This window comes from Ochlerotatus camptorhynchus, unplaced genomic scaffold (genome assembly GCF_037179485.1).
Source record: "Ochlerotatus camptorhynchus isolate MF236.1 unplaced genomic scaffold, CSIRO-AGI_Acam_v1.1 ptg000357l, whole genome shotgun sequence".
Classification (NCBI taxonomy): Eukaryota; Metazoa; Arthropoda; class Insecta; order Diptera; family Culicidae; genus Ochlerotatus; species Ochlerotatus camptorhynchus.
In genome coordinates this window covers 4378875-4399055 of record NW_027040845.1, presented here as the reverse complement: position 1 = coordinate 4399055, position 20181 = coordinate 4378875, and the positions used below count along the sequence as shown (strand labels likewise).

At 46.2% G+C, this 20181-nt stretch overlaps 1 protein-coding gene across 2 annotated transcripts in view; it reads left to right on the top strand.

Annotated features, from left to right (window-relative positions):
• Positions 1–20181, top strand: part of Dscam1 (Down syndrome cell adhesion molecule 1) — a 199238-nt gene that overhangs the window by 116653 nt on the left and 62404 nt on the right. Inside the window, exons 8-11 of one of the 2 annotated variants that reach the window (XM_065231435.1) lie at positions 1504–1940; positions 2002–2409; positions 2474–2635; positions 3120–3431. In XM_065231435.1, coding sequence (XP_065087507.1) covers positions 1504–1940; positions 2002–2409; positions 2474–2635; positions 3120–3431 — 1319 coding nt within the window. Of the gene's footprint in view, positions 1–1503; positions 1941–2001; positions 2410–2473; positions 2636–3119; positions 3432–7655; positions 7944–20181 lie in introns of both variants that reach the window. The other variant, XM_065231436.1, reaches the window with a different exon arrangement.

The window sequence follows — 20181 nt, the reverse complement described above, 5'->3', positions numbered from 1 at the left end:
AGCTGATGGTAGTAACGCTTTGTACATTCCTATCAATGTGCTCGTCGACGCTCTCTCCATGACCATCCATCAAGTTGACGAAAGAAGTAAAAAGCAACTGGTGAATGTCGTCTTCTGTTGTGATCTATCACCGATCTGGTCATTCCTGACAATCACGACACTCGTCTGTGCTCGTTTTGAAGCAGTTACTGCTTTGTTGCTTATGTGAGTGCGTTGGTGAGTGAGCCCAACAGCTTCCGTTTAATGTTGCCTGCTTTGTTTGTAACTCACACACTCGCGCCTGCCGATACGAACTTGGAATGCGTAGGCATTATTTTCATTTTCTTCTGTCGTTTCGCTTTTTCTCATGATCGTACTGCAGAAGTCTTCACTGTTTTCGTTGTGCTTTTCATTATCAGCAGCGAGTGTAACGTTTTGCTTGTGAGCAGCGACCATTACTGGTGATTGTTGTTTGCCATGGCTCTAACTCTCACTGCGTGACAAAACGATCTGTCAGCGATAGTCGGTTGATGCGAAGACGAGTGTCACGTGAGTGTCATGATATTTTGCATCACTGGTCTACTGTTCTTCTACGCTGCCACCTTCCAGAACATCCACTGCTCGGGTCTCAAGTTCTTCAACGAACGATCTTTTCACAGCTTGATCTTCTAATCGGCGCGTGTTGAATCGCCTCCCTCCGTTGGATTCGTCAAACGCGATGTCGACGCTGCGTTTATTCCGGGCGTCATGAAGGAGGAGACTTCTAAGGGAATTGAGAGGAAGATTTTACGTGAATTCTAAAGAAATTTCCATGGTTCATATGATTTTTTTTCTAAGTACCCATGAATCACTAATTTAAAAAAAATCAGATGCAGGTATTTGTAGCATCCAGCGATAAAAAGACCTTCTTTTTCACAGTTCACAGCAGCGGCCTATAGTTCACAGCTCCAGGTCAATTGTCCACCTACTCAACATGATCCACAATGAATTAAACGAAATATGTTCAGACGTTTTGATCAATTCTAGTACGATTACAACTACGCATTCTTCATTCATGATTTATAAACTCCTCACCCGTATGCCTGTCCTTGACTCAACCGTGTTTTAAGGCAGGCTTAAGTTCCATTCTACTAGTAATAAGTTAAGAAGAAACATGAGCTAAAGCAATTGTTCAGAACATGAAGAGGAAGTATTATTTTAAAACTAAAAAAAAATGATGCCACTGAACATAAATTCATTTCATTCATTGCCAGGTAAGCATATCAGGTCATGTCAAACAGCTTAACCATTACCGAAAAAAAAAAAATACCCAGCCACATGAACCATGTTCTCCATAATCTAGTGTGTCAACGTGTATAATTCCATTCCCCCCTCATCAAAGCCTAATGCTTCGAAGCTGCTTCCAAAACATTGCTTCTCAGTTTTTGTTCCATCGGTTACACATTGACCCATTAGTAAACTATGGGAACGATGTCCTCATGTTCCAGCACTAATCCGTATTTCACCTTCCTGCTTCCTTTCCAGGTGGTACAAATACATCGAAGGAACAACCCGCAAGCAAGCCGTGGTGTTGAACGATCGCGTTAAGCAGGTCTCCGGAACGCTGATCATCAAGGATGCCGTGGTGGACGATTCCGGCAAGTACCTGTGCGTAGTGAACAACTCGGTCGGTGGTGAAAGCGTGGAAACTGTACTGACCGTGACGGCTCCGCTGACTGCCAAGATTGAACCACGAACGCAAACCGTCGACTTTGGACGACCGGCCGTGTTTACGTGCAAGTTCTCCGGCAATCCGATCAAGACCGTCAGCTGGATGAAGGACGGAAAAGCGCTGGGACACAGTGATGCCGTGCTGCGGATAGAGTCGGTCAAGAAGGAAGACAAGGGCATGTATCAGTGTTTCATCCGTAACGATCAGGAAAGCGCCCAATCCAGTGCCGAGCTGAAGCTGGGAGGAAGATGTAAGTGTTGCGGAATCATGGCACGTTTTGTATGATGAATGATGGTCTATCTTTTCAACAGTTGACCCACCGGTGATTCGGGAAGCCTTCCCCGAGGAAACTCGCCACCCGGGACCGTCCGTATTTCTGAAGTGTATTGCTGGAGGTAACCCGACACCGGAAATTTCCTGGGAACTGGACGGAAAGAAAGTCACCAATAGCGATCGGTATCAGGTTGGGCAGTACGTTACGGTCAATGGGGATGTCGTATCGCATTTGAACATCACATCTCTGCACTCGAACGATGGAGGTCTGTACAAGTGTATCGCCAGCAGCAAGGTTGGCGTTGCGGAGCACTCTGCCAAACTCAACGTCTACGGTCTGCCTTATGTGCGAACTATGGAGAAGAAATCGATTGTGGCTGGCGAAACGCTGATGGTGACGTGTCCGGTTGCTGGCTATCCGATCGATTCGATTGTTTGGGAAAGGGGTAAGGTGTTGATTTTTTAATAGGATTTCGGTACGAGAAATTAATGGAAATTTTTAACTTGTAGACAACCGACAGCTGCCGATCAACCGGAAGCAGAAGGTATTTCCCAACGGAACGCTGATCATCGAAAATGTGGAACGGAACTCCGACCAGGCTACTTATACTTGCGTTGCGAAGAATTCAGATGGCTACACCGCCCGGGGGACACTGGAGGTCGCTGTTATGGGTAAGTGGAAAAGTTTCTGTCCTTGCGAAAAATACTCAGAGAATGTGGATTTTGATGAACAGTGAACAATACTTTTGACTGGTTGTTGAAAATGAGGTCATTATTTTCGATGCAAGTTTTGCATTTCACATGAAAAACGACTCAAATGTTCTTAGACGTAGTTAGAAAAGGGATGTACGCCCTGCTTCCGGGTCTTTTTAGACCTAAGATTGATATTGTTATAAAATGCACATTTTTAATCAGATTCTAAATCTAACAAGATCCATGCTCTATTTTGTCATGTCAGCACCGGCTACAATCCGGAATAAAATAAATAAAACCGGAATCATGATTGTATTTCGAAATCTTAACAAATCTAAAACCCGTTCACCACAATCCATATCTCTGTTAGTCGATAAGCCAAAAAATACATCATATAAATAAAAGCGATCACCGCGCGCGCGTTCGTTCAACCCGTCATATCATCGTCGGGCCGGTAATCCAGTGCTGCCGCAGATCGTGCCGTTCAGTTTCGGCGAAGAGCAGGTCAACCAGTACGATATGGTTTCGACGATGTGCACCGTAAACAAAGGCGACATGCCGATCGACATCAGCTGGGAGTTCGCGTCCTCCCTGATGGAACCGCGAACGCCACGCAGGTTGCAAACGAGTGATGGAATTCTGATAAGTCGTAGCAGCTCCCGTATCAGTATGCTAAGCATTGACTCGGTACGGGACCGGCACAGTGGGAACTATTCCTGCCGGGCGAAGAACCAAGCTGGGGCGGTCGAATACAGCGCCACCCTCTCCGTGAACGGTGATTGCCTTAGTTCGCTTCGTTCTTCTCTGTTCCATCCCCCCTCATCTCCAATTCAGCTTCCCTAGTAATGACTAGCTCTTCCGTACATATACTTGGCACAGTTCTGCCGCAAATCGTTCCTTTCGATTTTGGCGCCGAGTCCATCAACGCCATGGATATGGTTTCGGCGTACTGTACCGTGAATAAGGGTGACCTTCCGATGCAGATCCGCTGGAGCAGGGACAATCAACCGGTTGACGGTAGCAGCGAGGGTATCTCCGTGGGTCGAACGAATCAACGCATAAGCGTTCTGAGCATAGAATCCGTTAGAGATGTCCACAGCGGCAACTACACTTGCACCGCGGAAAACAAGGCCGGACGAGTTCAGCACACGGCAACACTTTTCGTCAATGGTTAGCTCTTGTAGTGATTTTCCTTTGTCCTATCCAGTTCCTCCTCAGATAGTCCCGTTCGATTTTGGAGAAGACGCAGTATTCGCCATGGATATGGTGTCGGCTACCTGCACGGTTAACAAAGGGGATCTACCGATCGAGATTACTTGGCTTCAGAACGGGAAACGAATCTACTCGAACGACGGAATATCGATCAGTCGACCCAATCAACGGCTTAGCACCCTTAGCATAGAGTCAGTCCGGGACAGACATAGCGGGAACTACACCTGTTTAGCCAAGAACCACGCAGGCAGCGTAGAATTCATAGCACCGTTACTTGTGAAAGGTCAGAATCTAGTAGTTCATATTCTTCCCTAATCCAGTCCTCCCGTAAATTTTCCCATTCGATTTCGGAAATGAAGAGATCTTCTCGCTAGATACAGTCTCGGTTAGTATAGGCGATACCCCTGGCTGTTCAACGGTGCTCGCTTGGGTTCAAATGACGGAGTTCTCATCACTCGACGGACTACAACGGTACGAGATTCCGCAACACCGCAAAATGTTTTGTTAACTATGGCTTTTGCTGTTTTTGATTTTTGCTTTTTTTTGCACACAAACAGTCCTTCCGCAAATCCTTCCGTTCGATTTTGGTAGCGATACGATCTTTTCCAACGATATGGTAACGTCTTCGTGTACGGTGAACAAGGGTGATTTCCCAATCGACATCCACTGGAAGTTCAACGGAAGGCGGATCGCATCCGAAGGGGGCATTACGATCAGTCGGACCAATCAACGGATGAGCGTACTGACGATCGATTCGGTACGTGATCGAGACGCCGGCAACTATACTTGCGTAGCGCAAAATAAAGGCGGGCAGGTCGAACAGTCGGCCGCGCTCGCTGTCAACGGTTCGGATGAAGTGCATTTCGTTACATTATGTTTTCGTATTCCATATATCCCTAATCCAACACGTAGTACTACCCCACATTACCCCGTTCGACTTTGGTAGCGAATCGATCAATGCTATGGACACGGTTTCGGCGTACTGTACGGTTAGCAAGGGTGATCTTCCGATGGAAATCGTTTGGTTCTTGAACGGAAGACGGATGTATACGAGAGACGGTATTTCGATTAATAGGTTAAACCAGCGACTGAGCGTGGTCAGTATCGAATCGGTTAGGGATCGACATAGCGGAAACTATACCTGTTCGGCATCGAACACCGCCGGTAGCGTTCAGCAGTCTGCGGCATTGCTAGTAAATGGTTAGTAGTTAACGTTAGCTCTATTTTGTTATGACCTTCCTTTCCTCAAGTCCAACCGTCCGTGTTTCCGTTCGATTTTGGAGCGGATCCAGTCGATTTGATGAATACAGTGTCGATTAACTGTGTCGTCTCCAAGGGCGATACGCCGATTATGATCGAGTGGTTGTTTAACAACCACAGGATCACTTCGAATGATGGAGTGTTAATTTCAAAAACGGGTCAAAAAATCAGTATGATGTCAATAGAATCTGTACAACCGAGACATGCGGGTAACTATACGTGCGTCGCTCGCAACAAAGCCGGAGAATCTCAGCACACAGCGGAACTTCAGGTTATCGGTAACTCAATGAGTCAAATTTAGTAGATCGCATATCCTTAAAAGTAGCTTTTTCAAGTCCCCGAATCCTAACCTTTCCACTCAGTTCTTCCGGTCATCATGCCGTTCGAATTCGGTGAAGATCCATTCGACCTATTCAGCACTACCATGGTCAGCTGCGCGGTAACTAAGGGTGACCTCCCCATCGACATCGGTTGGTTATTCAACGATGTAGAGATATTGAATTCCCTCAATGGAATAACCATCACCAAAAGTGGCCAACGAATCAGTATGCTAACGATCGATTCGGTACAACCGGCACATGCCGGTAACTACAGCTGTGCAGCTCGCAACAGAGCAGGAGAAGCACAGCATTCGTCACACCTTAAAGTGATTGGTAATTGTTCATGATTTATTGTTTTTTCTTATCCTTCCACCCGTAACTTCCCTCCGTAAAGTCCTTCCGCTGATTTTTCCCTTCGACTTTGGTGAGGATCCCGTCGATACCATGGATACGGTGTCAATTAACTGCGTCGTCTCCAAGGGTGACATTCCGATCGAAATTGTCTGGTTGTTCGACGGCCAGCGAGTTACCTCCAACGATGGGATCACCATTAGCAAGATGGGTCAGAAGCTGAGTACCCTCTACATAGAATCCATTCGACCGAGACATGCGGGAAACTACAGTTGCCTTGCTCGGAACAAGGCTGGTCAGGTTGAGCACAGCTCGGAACTGAAAGTGATCGGTAATGCTGGTGTTTGATGTAGTGGGTGATCGTATGCTACGCTTCGCTTCCGCGCTTTGTAAATAGACTTTATATACTCGTGCGCTTCGTTAACCACGTGTATTCCCCTTCCATACAGTTCCGCCGACTATTTTCCCGTTTGATTTTGGGGAGGAGCCTGTCGATACGCTCAGCATGGCTACCATAAATTGCGCGGTTACCAAGGGTGATACACCTATCTCTATCATTTGGCTGTTCAACGGCGAACCGGTGCAAAGTGGGTCCGATGGTGTAATTGTTACTAAAAGTGGTCAACGAATCAGTATGCTAGCGATCGAATCCGTACGGTCGGAGCATTCTGGCAACTACAGTTGTATTGCTCGGAACAGAGCCGGCGAGGTGCAGCATGCGTCTGCACTGAGAGTTATCGGTATTGATGAGCATTAATATGTTAATTTATTTTTGTCCCTCCCTATGAATCCTTGAACTCCGCAATCCATCGCAGCCGTTCCGCTAATTATGCCATTCGAGTTTGGTGAAGAGCCGTACGATTCATCAAGCACCGTATCGGTCCAGTGCGTGATAAGCAAGGGAGATACGCCGATCGATATCGGTTGGATGTTCAACGGTCGTATGATCGACAGTAGCGATGGAATTTCCATATCAAAAATGGGGCAGAAGATGAGTACTCTATACATAGAGTCGATACGATCTAAACATGCCGGCAACTATTCGTGTCGGGCGAGCAACGCAGCCGGAACTGTTGAGCATAGTTCTGAGCTAAAGATCATCGGTAGAGTTGTGATTGCGATATTTGCTTTATCTTATTTTTACCCTTTCCATGATCCCGATTCCCGAAGTGGTCCCAATAATCCATCCGTTTGACTTTGGGGAGGATGCTTACGATACCGGAAGTACTGTATCGGTCAGCTGTATTGTGACCAAGGGTGATACCCCAATCGACATCAGCTGGTTATTCAACGGTCGCAGATTGGCTACCAATGACGGAGTCCTAATTTCAAAAAGTGGGCAAAAAATATCAATCCTATCTATCGAATCCGCGCATTCACGGCACGCCGGCAACTACACCTGCCACGCGCGGAACGGTGCCGGAAGCGTCGAACAGACGTCCGAACTGCAGATCATAGGTAACTAACAACGTTTTTTTCCAACCTTCATCCCGAACCTGTCTTCCTATACAAAGTTGTCCCAATCATCCACCCGTTCGACTTTGGGGAGGAAGCTTACGATACCGGAAGCACTGTATCGGTAAGCTGTATTGTGACTAAAGGTGACACTCCAATCGACATCAGCTGGTTGTTCAACGGTCGCAGATTGGCTACCAATGACGGAGTTCTAATTACAAAAAGTGGACAGAAAATTTCGCTCTTATCTATCGAATCTGCGCATTCAAGGCACGCCGGCAACTACACCTGCCACGCCCGGAACGGTGCGGGAAGCGTCGAACAAACGTCCGAACTGCAGATCATAGGTAACTAACAAGCTTTTTCTATACCGCATCCCGAACCTGTTTTCCTCTACGAAGTTATCCCGATCATCCACCCGTTCGACTTTGGGGAGGAAGCTTACGATACAGGAAGCACTGTGTCGGTCAGCTGTATTGTGACCAAGGGTGATACTCCAATCGATATCAGTTGGTTGTACAATGGGCGTAGATTGACTACGAACGATGGTGTTTTAATCACAAAGAGTGGCCAGAAAATGTCGCTTCTATTGATAGAATCCGCGCATTCACGGCACGCCGGCAACTACACTTGCCACGCGCGAAACGGTGCCGGAAGTGTTGAACAGACGTCCGAACTCCGAATCATAGGTAACTAACATGCTTTTTATACCCCTCAACCCGAACCTTCCCGCCACTACCAAGTTATCCCAATCATCCTTCCGTTCGAGTTTGGTGAGGAGGCATTCGATACCGGAAGTGCGGCTTCCGTCAGCTGTATTGTAACGAAGGGTGACACGCCTATCGATATCGGTTGGCTATTTAATGGACGACGAATCGTGTCGAACGATGGAATTCTCATCTCGAAAAGTGGTCACAAAGTAAGCATGCTTACTATTGAATCGGTACACTCTCGTCACGCCGGAAACTACACGTGTCACGCGGCGAACCGTGCCGGAGCTGTCGAACATAGTTCCGTACTGCAAGTGATGGGTAGATACAATGTAGATTGTAGTGCTAACGCTTCTTTTCTTTGTTTCCCAAGTCCTTCCCGTAATTCTACCATTCGAGTTTGGCGAAGAACCGCTAGATGAATCCAGTATGGCTACGGTTCAGTGTGCGGTCAACAAAGGTGATCTACCGATCAGCTTCCGGTGGTTGTTCAAAGATGGCGAACTTCCTCCGGATGAAAATATCCTATTGTCCCAAAGTGGAAAACGAATTAGTGTACTAACGATCGAATCCATTCGAGCATATCATACAGGGAATTACACCTGCGTGGCGCGGAACCCTGCCGGCCAAGCGAACCATACATCCGAATTGAAAGTTATCGGTACCATAGCACAACTATCTTTTTCGCTGTTTTTAGTTCGCTTGTAGATTTGGTTATACTCCCTCTTTCCATAAAGTCATTCCCTCGATCATGCCGTTCGAATTCGGAGACGAGCTGTTCGATATGCTAACCACCACTACGGTTAGCTGTGCGGTTATCAAGGGTGATGCGCCGATCGCAATCAATTGGATGTTCAACGGTCAAAGCATCTACACCAACGACGGGGTATCAATTACCAAATCCGGTCAGAAGATGAGCATTCTTTACATTGAATCGGTTCAACCGCGCCATGCCGGCAACTACAGCTGCGTAGCGCGTAACAAGGCGGGATTTGTGGAGCACAGCTCCGAACTTAAAGTTATAGGTTAGAAATCTACAGTACAATGTTTTGCTTTTGCTTTGTTCTACCCTACTCCATGCCAAAAGTTCCTCCAATCCTACTTCCGTTCGAGTTTGGCGATGAACCGGCTGACATGCTGAGTACGACTACGGTGAGTTGTGCGGTCGCCAAGGGCGATCCACCGATAGAGATCAACTGGATGTTCAATGGGGAGAAGATTGAGTTTAACGAGGGGGTTTCGATAACCAAGTCCAGTCAGAAGATGAGCCTCCTGTACATTGAAAGTGTTCAACCAGAACATGCCGGAAACTATACGTGTGTTGCGCGGAACAAGGCTGGATTTACGGAGCACAGCTCCACGTTGAAAGTGATAGGTTAGTCGTATAACTGTGTTTTGCTTTTGTTTGCTCCTCATCCAAGTACCTCCCATTCTGATTCCGTTCGACTTCGGCGATGATCCTGTCGATATGTTGAGTTCAACTACGATAACTTGTGCGGTGGCGAAGGGTGATACACCAATCGAAGTTAACTGGATGTTCAACGGTAGCAAAATGCATACGAGCGATGGTATATTGGTTATGAGCGGCGGTCAAAAGATCAGTATGCTCTCAATCGAATCTGTTCAACCTCGGCACGCAGGAAACTATACCTGCGTGGCACGGAACAAAGCCGGATTCGTTGAACACAGTTCGGAACTTAAAGTTATAGGTTAGATCATGCAGATGTTCTCATTAGTTTATTATCCTTCCCGTCCTTCCAAGTTCCTCCAATTCTACTTCCGTTCGAGTTTGGCGAGGAACCTGCGGATATGGCCAGTACAACCATGGTTAGTTGCGCCGTTGCAAAGGGTGACACTCCAGTTGAAGTCAATTGGATGTTCAACGGTAGCACAATTCACACAAACGATGGGATATTGATAACTAAAAGTGGTCAAAAGATCAGCATGCTCTCGATAGAATCCGTTCAACCACGACATGCTGGAAATTATACCTGTGTGGCGCGGAACCGTGCAGGATTCGTCGAGCACACGTCCGAGCTTAAAGTGATTGGTAAACTCAACATTTACATGTAGTCGACGTATACATTTTATCCCTTACCCAATCCTATAAATCCTATCGTTCACTTGTAACTTCTCTTCAGTGACCCCGGTAATGATCCCTTTTGAATTCGGAGAGGAACCATACGACATGCTCAGCACCACTACGGCAAGCTGCACGGTTACCAAGGGCGATTCGCCAATCTACATCGATTGGTTGTTCAACGGAACGAAGATCAGTTCTAATGATGGGATCGTAATTACTAAGAGTGGTCCCAAAATGAGTATTCTGTATATCGAATCGGTCCAGCCTAGACACGCTGGGAATTACACTTGCTTAGCGTACAACAAAGCTGGATTCGTTGAGCACAGTTCGGAACTTAGAGTTATCGGTAGCTAGTCTTACTGTATTCTTCTATTAAACCCTTCCCAAATCCCTGTCCGCAGTCATCCCGGTCATGATTCCATTCGAGTTCGGTGATGAGCCGTACGATAGTTCCAGCTCGACCATGGTCAGCTGTGGCGTTACCAAAGGGGACATTCCAATTTCCATCGTTTGGATGTTCAATGGCAATCCAATTTCGACAAACGATGGAGTTTTGATCACAAAAAGTGGGCAAAAGATCAGTACGTTGTCGATCGAATCTGTACAATCTAGGCACGCTGGAAACTACACTTGTGTGGCGAGAAACCGAGCTGGACAAGTGTCGCACAGTTCGGAACTTAAGGTTATCGGTAAGCTAATTGTTAGTTTCTTTTTGTTTTCTGTCCTTCCCTTCCTTGCCAAGTCGTTCCGATCATTCTACCGTTTGAATTCGGAGAAGAGCCTTTCGATATCTACAGCACGACTACGGTAGCTTGCACGGTTACCAAGGGCGATGCTCCGATCGAGTTGATCTGGCTGTTCAACAATCATCGGCTTCGAACCGGTGATGGAGTACTGGTCACCAATAGCAACCAGAAACTTAGCATGTTGTTCATCGAGTCCGTACAGCCAAGATATGCCGGAAACTACACTTGTATAGCGCAGAATCGCGCCGGTCAGGTTCAGCATTCGTCTGAGCTTAAAGTGATGGGTTAGACCTTAGTTGTTTCTGCTTCTTATAACCGTCTTTTCCTCCAAATTCCTTTACCAGTCCTCCCGATCATCATGCCGTTTGAATTCGGGGAAGAACCGTTCGACATCTACAGTACCACTACGGTTACCTGTGCCGTTACTAAGGGGGACGCTCCCATTGAAATCATCTGGTTGTTTAATCAACATCGCTTGCGAACTGGTGATGGAATTCTGGTCACTCCCAGTGGACAGCGAATCAGTATAATCACCATTGAGTCCGTTCAATCACGCCATGCCGGAAACTATACCTGTATTGCTCGGAACAAAGCTGGACAAGCGGAGCACTTTTCCGAATTGAGAGTGATGGGTGTGTGAGTCGTAAATATATTTTAAACTCTTGTTTTTGTATTACTCCTTATCCCCGATCCCGTCAGTCCTTCCGATCATCATGCCGTTCGAGTTTGGAGATGAACCGTTCGATATCTACAGTACGACGACGGTCACTTGCGCCGTTATGAAAGGAGATGCGCCAATCGAGCTGATATGGCTATTCAACGACCATCGTCTGCGAACCGGCGATGGAGTTCTGATCACCAGCAATGGTCAGAAAATCAGTTTCCTATCAATCGAATCCGTACAGTCCCGTCATGCCGGAAACTATACCTGTATTGCCAAGAATAAGGCCGGTGAAACGCAACACTCGTCCTCGTTGCAAGTCATGGGTTCGAATACGTTTGAGTTTTCTTTAAGCAGCATTTTGAATATCCCTAACCACTTCCGATTCCTAACTCCGCTTAGTGACGCCAATCATTCTACCGTTCGGCTTTGGGGAGGAAGCATTCGATGTATACAGTGCGACGACAGTCAGCTGCGCTGTAACGAAGGGTGACCTACCGATCGAAATCAAATGGTTGTTCAACGGATACCATCTGCGTAGTGGCGATGGAGTGTTAGTCACCAGCGGTGGACAACGGATCAGTATGCTTTCGATAGAGTCTGTCCAGTCGAGACACGCAGGGCACTACAGTTGTATAGCGAATAACAATGCCGGGCAGGCACAGCACGATGCTGAACTGAGGGTTATGGGTAACTACTGTTATCTAGAGATTGATTATTTCCTTTCCAAAACTTTCCCCGGCCAGTTCTTCCAATAATCCACCCGTTCGACTTCGGTGAAGAACCGTTCGACATCTACAGTGCTACAACAGTCAGCTGCACTGTCACAAAAGGGGATACTCCAATCGAAATCTTCTGGCTATTCAACGGTCATCGTATCTTCACGAGCGACGGTGTTCTAATAACTAAAAGCGGGCAACGGACAAGTTTACTATCGATCGAATCGGTTCAACCGCGACACGTAGGAAATTACACCTGCGTAGCGAGGAACCAAGCCGGAAGCGTGGAGCATTCGTCTGAGTTGAAAGTTATCGGTCTGAATCGCATTTTAATTTTGTTCTTTACATATGCTTCTTTTCTCCAAAATCCTGAACGTCCACCCAGTCATCCCCTATATAATGCCATTCGAGTTTGGCGATGAGCCCTTCGATACTTCCAGCATGACTACGGTTAATTGTGCTGTTACTAAGGGTGATCTTCCAATTGAAATCCTGTGGATATTCAACGGCCATCCAATTTTCACCAGTGATGGAATAATAGTCACCAAAAGTGGTCATAGGGTTAGTATGCTAACGATAGAATCGGTTAACTCGGGTCACGCAGGCAATTACAGCTGTCTAGCTCGGAACAAGGCCGGCGAAGTGCGCCATTCTTCGCAGCTGAAAGTTATTGGTTTGTTTATGTAGCATTCTTTTGGTAGCTTTATTTACGAAGCCTTCCTCGATCCTTGACCCACTCAGTTTCAATTTCCGCCTGCATTCCAGTCCCGCCGTCGATAACTCAATTCAGCTTCGGTGAAGATACACTGAATTCGGGTGAAAGCACAGCCGTTCAATGTATGGTTTACAAGGGTGATGCTCCGTTGGAAATCCGGTGGTACTTCAACGGCCAGCTACTTCCTTCGAATGAAAACGGTATCATCATTGCACGGATGACCGAACGGCTTAGCTCACTAAGTATTGATCCCATTAGCCATCACAACCGGGGAGTTTACGAATGCAGAGTAAAGAACAAGGCGGGAGAAACGATGCAATCGTCTGAACTGGTGATCAACGGTAGAATATCACAAGTAGATTATTAAGTACTCGTTTTTGCTCCATTCCATCTTACCTAAAACCGAATCCCATGCCCACAGTTACCCCCACGATCATGCAATTTAGTTTCGGTGAAGAAATTCTCAATACCGGAGACAGCGTAGCAGTTAACTGCATGGTAGTCAAGGGAGATTCTCCGCTGGAGATTCGCTGGTATCTAAATGGGGCTCCGATATCTTCGGAAAACGAAGGGATCTTGGTGACCAAATTATCCGAGAGGCTCAGTTCGTTGAGTATCGAAGCAATCCAACCGATCCATCGCGGTGTCTACGAATGTCGCGTGAAGAATCGTGCTGCGGAAACGGTTTCCTCCGCGGAACTGGTGATCAACGGTAACAATGGAACAATATCACACTGATTTACGTAGTTGTATTGCACAGTTATCAACAAACCTTAAACTCCTTTTCCATAATTCTCAGCCCTTCCGGTCATAAACCCGTTCCACTTCGAAGAGGAGGTCGACTCGGAGGAAAGTGTTCAGGTTACCTGTCACGTCTCGAAAGGTGACCTGCCGGTAGAAATCACCTGGCTATTTAACAACAAACCTTTACGGATAAGCTCGAACATAGAAATAACCTCGATCGGCAAACGGTCTAGTTCACTAAACATTCCGTCTGTCAGTGCCAATCATTCCGGGATTTACACTTGTATTGCAAAAAATATCGCCGGAATTCGAAATCAGTCAGCTGAACTGTTCGTTAACGGTATCTACGCAGCTCGATCTTAATCTGCCGTAGCAGCATGAACCCACTTGCATGCCATTTTACAAACCTTGCTCCTCTCGTCTAGTCCTCCCAAAGATCCTACCGTTCAACTTTGGCGAAGAACCGTCCTACATCGACAACCTGGCCACAGTGCAGTGCGCCATCATCACGGGCGATACGCCGATTATGTTCCAATGGCTCCACAATGGAGCGCTGATCCCGAGAAACAACGACCACGGGATAGTCATACACAACTCGGGCCGCCGGGTCAGTACACTGACGTTGGAATCGATCCGAGCTTTCAACGCCGGCAACTACAGCTGCTTGGCACGGAACCAAGCCGGAAGCGCTGAACAATCCGCAGAACTCGTTGTTATTGGTGTGTGGCGATTGCACTTCTAGGTTACTAATTGCACGTTTCCTTTCCTTGATCCCTACAGTTCCACCCAAGATCTTTCCGTTCTACTTTGGCGATGAACCAATGAGCTACGGGGACTCTGTATCGGTTCAGTGTAGCGTTCCGTCCGGAGATCTACCGATCGGTATCCGATGGTATTTCAATGGCGAGGATATCAACGATCCTGCAATTGCCATCACAAACATTGGGAAACGATCCAAGGCATTGACAATAGACTCAGTGACTGCTTCGCATGCCGGCAATTACACCTGCGAAGCGTCCAACAAAGCCGATATTATACACTTTTCAGCAGAATTGTTCATCAACGGTATATTTATTAGCTTTACAACCGCTTTTAACCATCCTTCCAGTCCCCCCCAAGATCCTCCCGTTCAGCTTCGGTGAAGAGTCGATGAACTCCGGGGAGTCTGCTTCGGTGCAGTGTAACGTCCACTCTGGTGACTTCCCGCTGCAAATTCGATGGTACATCAATGATCTTCTGATCCTAGATCCCACGATAACGATAACGAACATCGGTAAACGGTTGAAGGTACTAAGCATCGATGCGGTTCAGGGTAGACATGCAGGCAACTACACATGCGAAGCGTCGAACAAAGCAGCTACGGTGTCATACTCTGCGGACCTGCTAGTCAACGGTTAGATTTAGATCTTTTTTTGTTTGCTTGTCATCCTATTCTATCCAGTACCTCCCAAGATTACACCGTTCTCATTCGGCGAAGAGCCCATGAACTACGGGGAATCGGCATCCGTTCACTGCAGTATTGTTTCCGGGGACTTTCCGATCCTAGTCGAGTGGTATTTCAATGGGCTGCTGGTAACGGAAGTGGATACGCTTGATCGTATTACGGTTGCCAGCGTAGGGAAGCGAACCAAAGCACTGGCGATCGACGGAGTTAACGAGCAGTATGCTGGGAACTACACTTGCAAAGCGTCGAATCGGGCTGGGTCCGTGCTGTTTAGTGCGGAATTGATCGTTAACGGTGAGAGGCTGAAGACTATATGTTTGTTCCAATCCTTTCCCTACAGTACCCCCGAAAATTTCCCCCTTCACGTTCGGAGATGAGCCCATGAACTACGGCGAGTCCGCTTCGGTAACTTGTAATATCATATCCGGTGATCTACCCGTAAGGATTGAATGGTTTTTCAACGGCAGTCCGCTTGCAAATAGAGTCGATCTGGATAGACTGAATGTGGCGGATTTCGGTAAACGAACTAAAGCGCTGTCGATCGATGGAGTTAATGAACGATATGCTGGAAACTACAGTTGCGTAGCGACAAACGCTGCTAGCTCGGTGGAGCATACCGATGTATTGATAGTTAACGGTACGTTGTAGACCTAAAATTTGATATGAGCTTCCTTTCCCCCTTCCTTAGTTCCTCCCAAGATTACCGCGTTTGCCTTCGGGGAAGAACCTCTAAACTACGGAGAGTCGGCTTCCGTGTACTGTAGTGTATTTTCGGGTGACATGCCAGTATTCATTGAATGGCTGTTCAATGGTATTCCGATCAAACAGGTATCCGAAATGGATAAAATCAACATCGCAAACGTTGGACGCCGATCCAAGGTACTGTCGATCGATGACGTAGACGGTCGATACGCAGGAAACTACACCTGTAAAGCATCGAACGTAGCGGATAGTGCCTACCACTCGGCTGAATTGATCGTCAACGGTAATGCTGTGTGAATCTACCAGTTTTAATCCTTTCCTTCCAGTTCCTCCCAAGATTGCTCCTTTTACGTTCGGGGAAGAGCCACTCAATTACGGAGATTCTGCTCTCATCTACTGTAGCATCACTTCCGGTGACTTCCCTATCAAGATACATTGGTTTTTGAACGGGGTATCCATCGATGATCTGGACCCCTTCTACAACATTAATCAAGCCAATTTTGGAAAGAAAGCTAAAGCCCTCTCGATGGATGGAGTAAACGAACGACACGTTGGCAACTATACCTGTCAGGCTACGAATCACGCCGAGACGGCATCCCACACCGCCGAACTATTTGTAAATGGTGTGTTGATCGTTTGCTATTTGCTTTTTGTTTCCTCCCTAGTCCCACCCAAGATTGCCCCTTTCACGTTCGGAGATGAACCGCTCAACTACGGAGACTCCGTTCTCATCTATTGTAGCATTACATCGGGTGACTTCCCCATTAGCATAAGCTGGTATCTAAATGGGGTGCCAATCGATGATCTAGACCCTTTCTACAACATCAATCAGCCATACCTGGGAAAGAAGGCCAAAGCACTCCAGATTGACGGAGTCAGCGAGCGACACGTCGGCAACTACACCTGTCATGCTACGAATCAAGCTGAAACGGCCTCACACTCTGCGGAACTTTTCGTTAATGGTTCGTGTTTTAATTTTCATTTGATCCCCAGTCCCTCCTAAAATCAAACCATTCACCTTCGGTGACGAACCCCTGAACTACGAAGAGTCCGTATCTATCAACTGCGGTATAACGTCCGGTGATTTTCCCATCATGATCGAATGGTTCCTCAACGGAGGTTCGATTATTGAAATCCAGCATACATTGGACCGCGTCAGCGTTACCACAGTGAACAAACGTACCAAATCGCTTTCCATCGACGGAATCAACGAACACTACGCAGGAAACTACACATGCCGGGCATCTAACCCGGCTGGGTTCACGAACTATACTGCTGAATTAGTGGTGATCGGTATCTGTTGACTTTCTGTTATTGCTTGTGTTTCTTCATTTCCCTCCATATCCAGCCCCTCCGAAGATTGCACCCTTCATGTTCGGTGAGGAAGCTTTGAACTATGGTGATTCTGCTTCGGTCCAATGCAGCGTCATCTCCGGTGACATGCCCATAATGATCGAGTGGTTCTTCAACGGTGTTCCGATTTCCCAAACCAATTTCGCCGATAATGTAAACATTGCAGATTTTGGTAAAAGAACTAAGGCCTTGGCCATTGACAGCGTAGACGAGCGATACGCAGGAAACTATACCTGTAAAGCTACAAATCGTGCAAGCTCTGCTTCCCATTCCGATGAATTGATCGTTAACGGTTCGTTCTTAGTTTAAGTAAGCATAGTCGTGTGATTTAAGATACTTCCTAACAATCCTCGAACCTCAGTTCCTCCCAAGATTCTTCCGTTCAGCTTCGGTGTTGACCCGATGAACTATGGAGACTCGGCTTCGATACAGTGTAGTGTCATCTCCGGAGATTACCCCATCCGAATTGAGTGGCTGCTGAACGGGAACGTGATAAGCGCTATCGACAGCCTGACTGGACTTACTACAATGGAGTTTGGCAAGCGAGCGAAAGCTTTGAGCATCGACGGGATCAACTGGAGCCACGCAGGGAACTATACCTGTCGAGCATCCAACACGGCTGGCATAGTCGAACTCACCGAAGAACTTATAGTTAACGGTATCTAGATTAGGGTCAACTTTGTTACTAAGCAACTATTTTCCCATCCCTTGATTCAATCATTCCGCAGTCCCTCCGAAGATTTCCTTGCTCAACACCGGAGACAATCCAACCTTTGTGGACGAATTCTTCCAAGTAATTTGTACGGTAATTCATGGTGATCTACCCGTTACTTTCAAGTGGGTTTTCAACGGTAATGTCATTGAGAAACGTAATACAAAAGGAGTCCGCATTGAAATGCGCAAACGTGGTAGTACCTTAAGTATTGAATCCGTCCAGGGATACCACGCCGGGAACTACTCTTGTCAAACTGCCAACCACGCCGATACCGTATCGGCCACTACTGAATTGGCGGTGAAGGGTTTGTCACAACATTCCTTACACTATTTGCATGTGGTTCCTTTCCTGCATCTGCATCACCTAAGCTCACATTCCCTTCCCCTTCTCCCAACGAAATTCATTCCAGAACTTCCCGAAATAGAACCCTTTTCGTTTAGCGCTCATGGATTCAACAGTGGAGGTTCAGCGAAGACCATGTGTACGGTAACTACCGGCGATTCGCCGTTGGACATCTACTGGTTAAAGGATGGTCACAAGTTCGACAGCTCCAACATCAGAAGATTGGACGAATACTCATCGATACTGTCCATCCGGCTGGTGACAATCTCCGATGCGGGAAATTACACCTGCGTGGCCAAGAATCGTGCTGGGGTATCCGAGTTCACCAGTCAGCTGGTTGTTAAGGGTGGGTGTTACATTACACCGTTAGGGGTTTTCTAAATCAATCCGAATCCTTCCAGAAGTTTCCAATGCGTAAATTTGTGCAAGTGCTTATAACGGCTTTCGAAGGGTTTCAAGTGCAGGGAGCTTCCTTTAATTCGCTGTTAAACGTCCACCTTGTGCAGAACAGTGCTTTCGACCTCCTTTCACCGAATCCCAATCAATCCTGAACCTAGAGAAAGCACTTCACTTCGCCGGAAGGTCTTAGCGCAGGTCGTCAATTCGGGGCTCTTCTTCTTTCCCCTGTTCCCATCCCACTTCCAATCGTTTTGAGTTTGTAGAAAAGTGGTGCCGCCTAGCTTGGAATAAAATAATTCGCATATCTACTCCGGAATTGTGTTTATTCCAAACAGGATCACTCCGTAGTGCATGCTAATATCCATATTTTCCCCAATTTTTGAGTTGTCCCCGTTATTAACTGCTACCTATATACGTGTGTGCGTGTGCAATGCTCATTTTACAGCGATGTGGGCCTTCTGCATGATCAGTCGGAAACGACTGTAATGGTGTTACCAATGTTTGTTTTTGTAAGGGATGATTTTTGAAAGACTGTTCACTCGTTACTTCGGTATTATAAAAGGTGTTATTTTTTATTTGTGGATTGTTTTTTTTTTCGCAGGAATTTTTCTCTCGGTTTGGAACCGTGGCCATACTACATATTCAGGTTTATCTGCCATAATACAGACTTTTTGCAAATTTTGAATGCAGAGGTCTATAGTATAGATAACGATTGTTGAAAAAGAAATGCCCCGGTAATCTGAACACTTTTTAATTTGAACCCCCCTAATCTGCATGCCGGGCAATCTAAAAATTGCTCAAACGTCATTCAACATATGGAAAAGGAGGAAAAGCGAACTGGAACGATGCGAAATGGAACGCAGAATCAAAACAAAACAGCAAATAAGGCTACCAGAAATTTGCATTTTTGATGTTGATAGGGTTACTAGAAGTGCAAATTAAAAATGAACCCCATTAATATGCATGAAGTGTGGTTCAGATTAGCGGGGGTCCACGGTATACATTTTATTAAATTTTTAGCTGTTACAAATGAAAAAGATTTTTGAAACTCAAAATACAGATGAAAACTCAAAAAATGAGGCATTACTGTCCTTGCTGAATCGATTTCTGGACACGTTTTAATTGGATATAATTATGCATAAAAATACAGTCAACTCTCTGGAACTGCATATCAAGAGTCGACTGTACTTATCATTTTACAGGATTTAATATATTTATCGTCAGTGGGGGTGAAAATGGGCCAAAAAATCAAAATGTTACAGCATTCACATTTCAGCATTTATAGTCGTGAATATGATATATTCACGACTGTCATGGAAATGGTTGATTGAAATTGATATCTCATTTTACTAAAATTAAATTAAAAAATAGACCAATGTAAACCTTATGACATTGGACCAAATCCTAAATTTGATTAAAATATCTTAAAATATGTAAATGTAACGTAGCTATTAAAAGTACACTTGGTAATGATCACAATGTGTTTCGTATGTATAGTATGGCTAAAGAGCGCGTCAAAAGCTCATCTATCCACATAAAAGTGTGTTTAAACTTTTGTTTGCCTGTGGACATTTTTTAAAAACGTGTTTTTGCT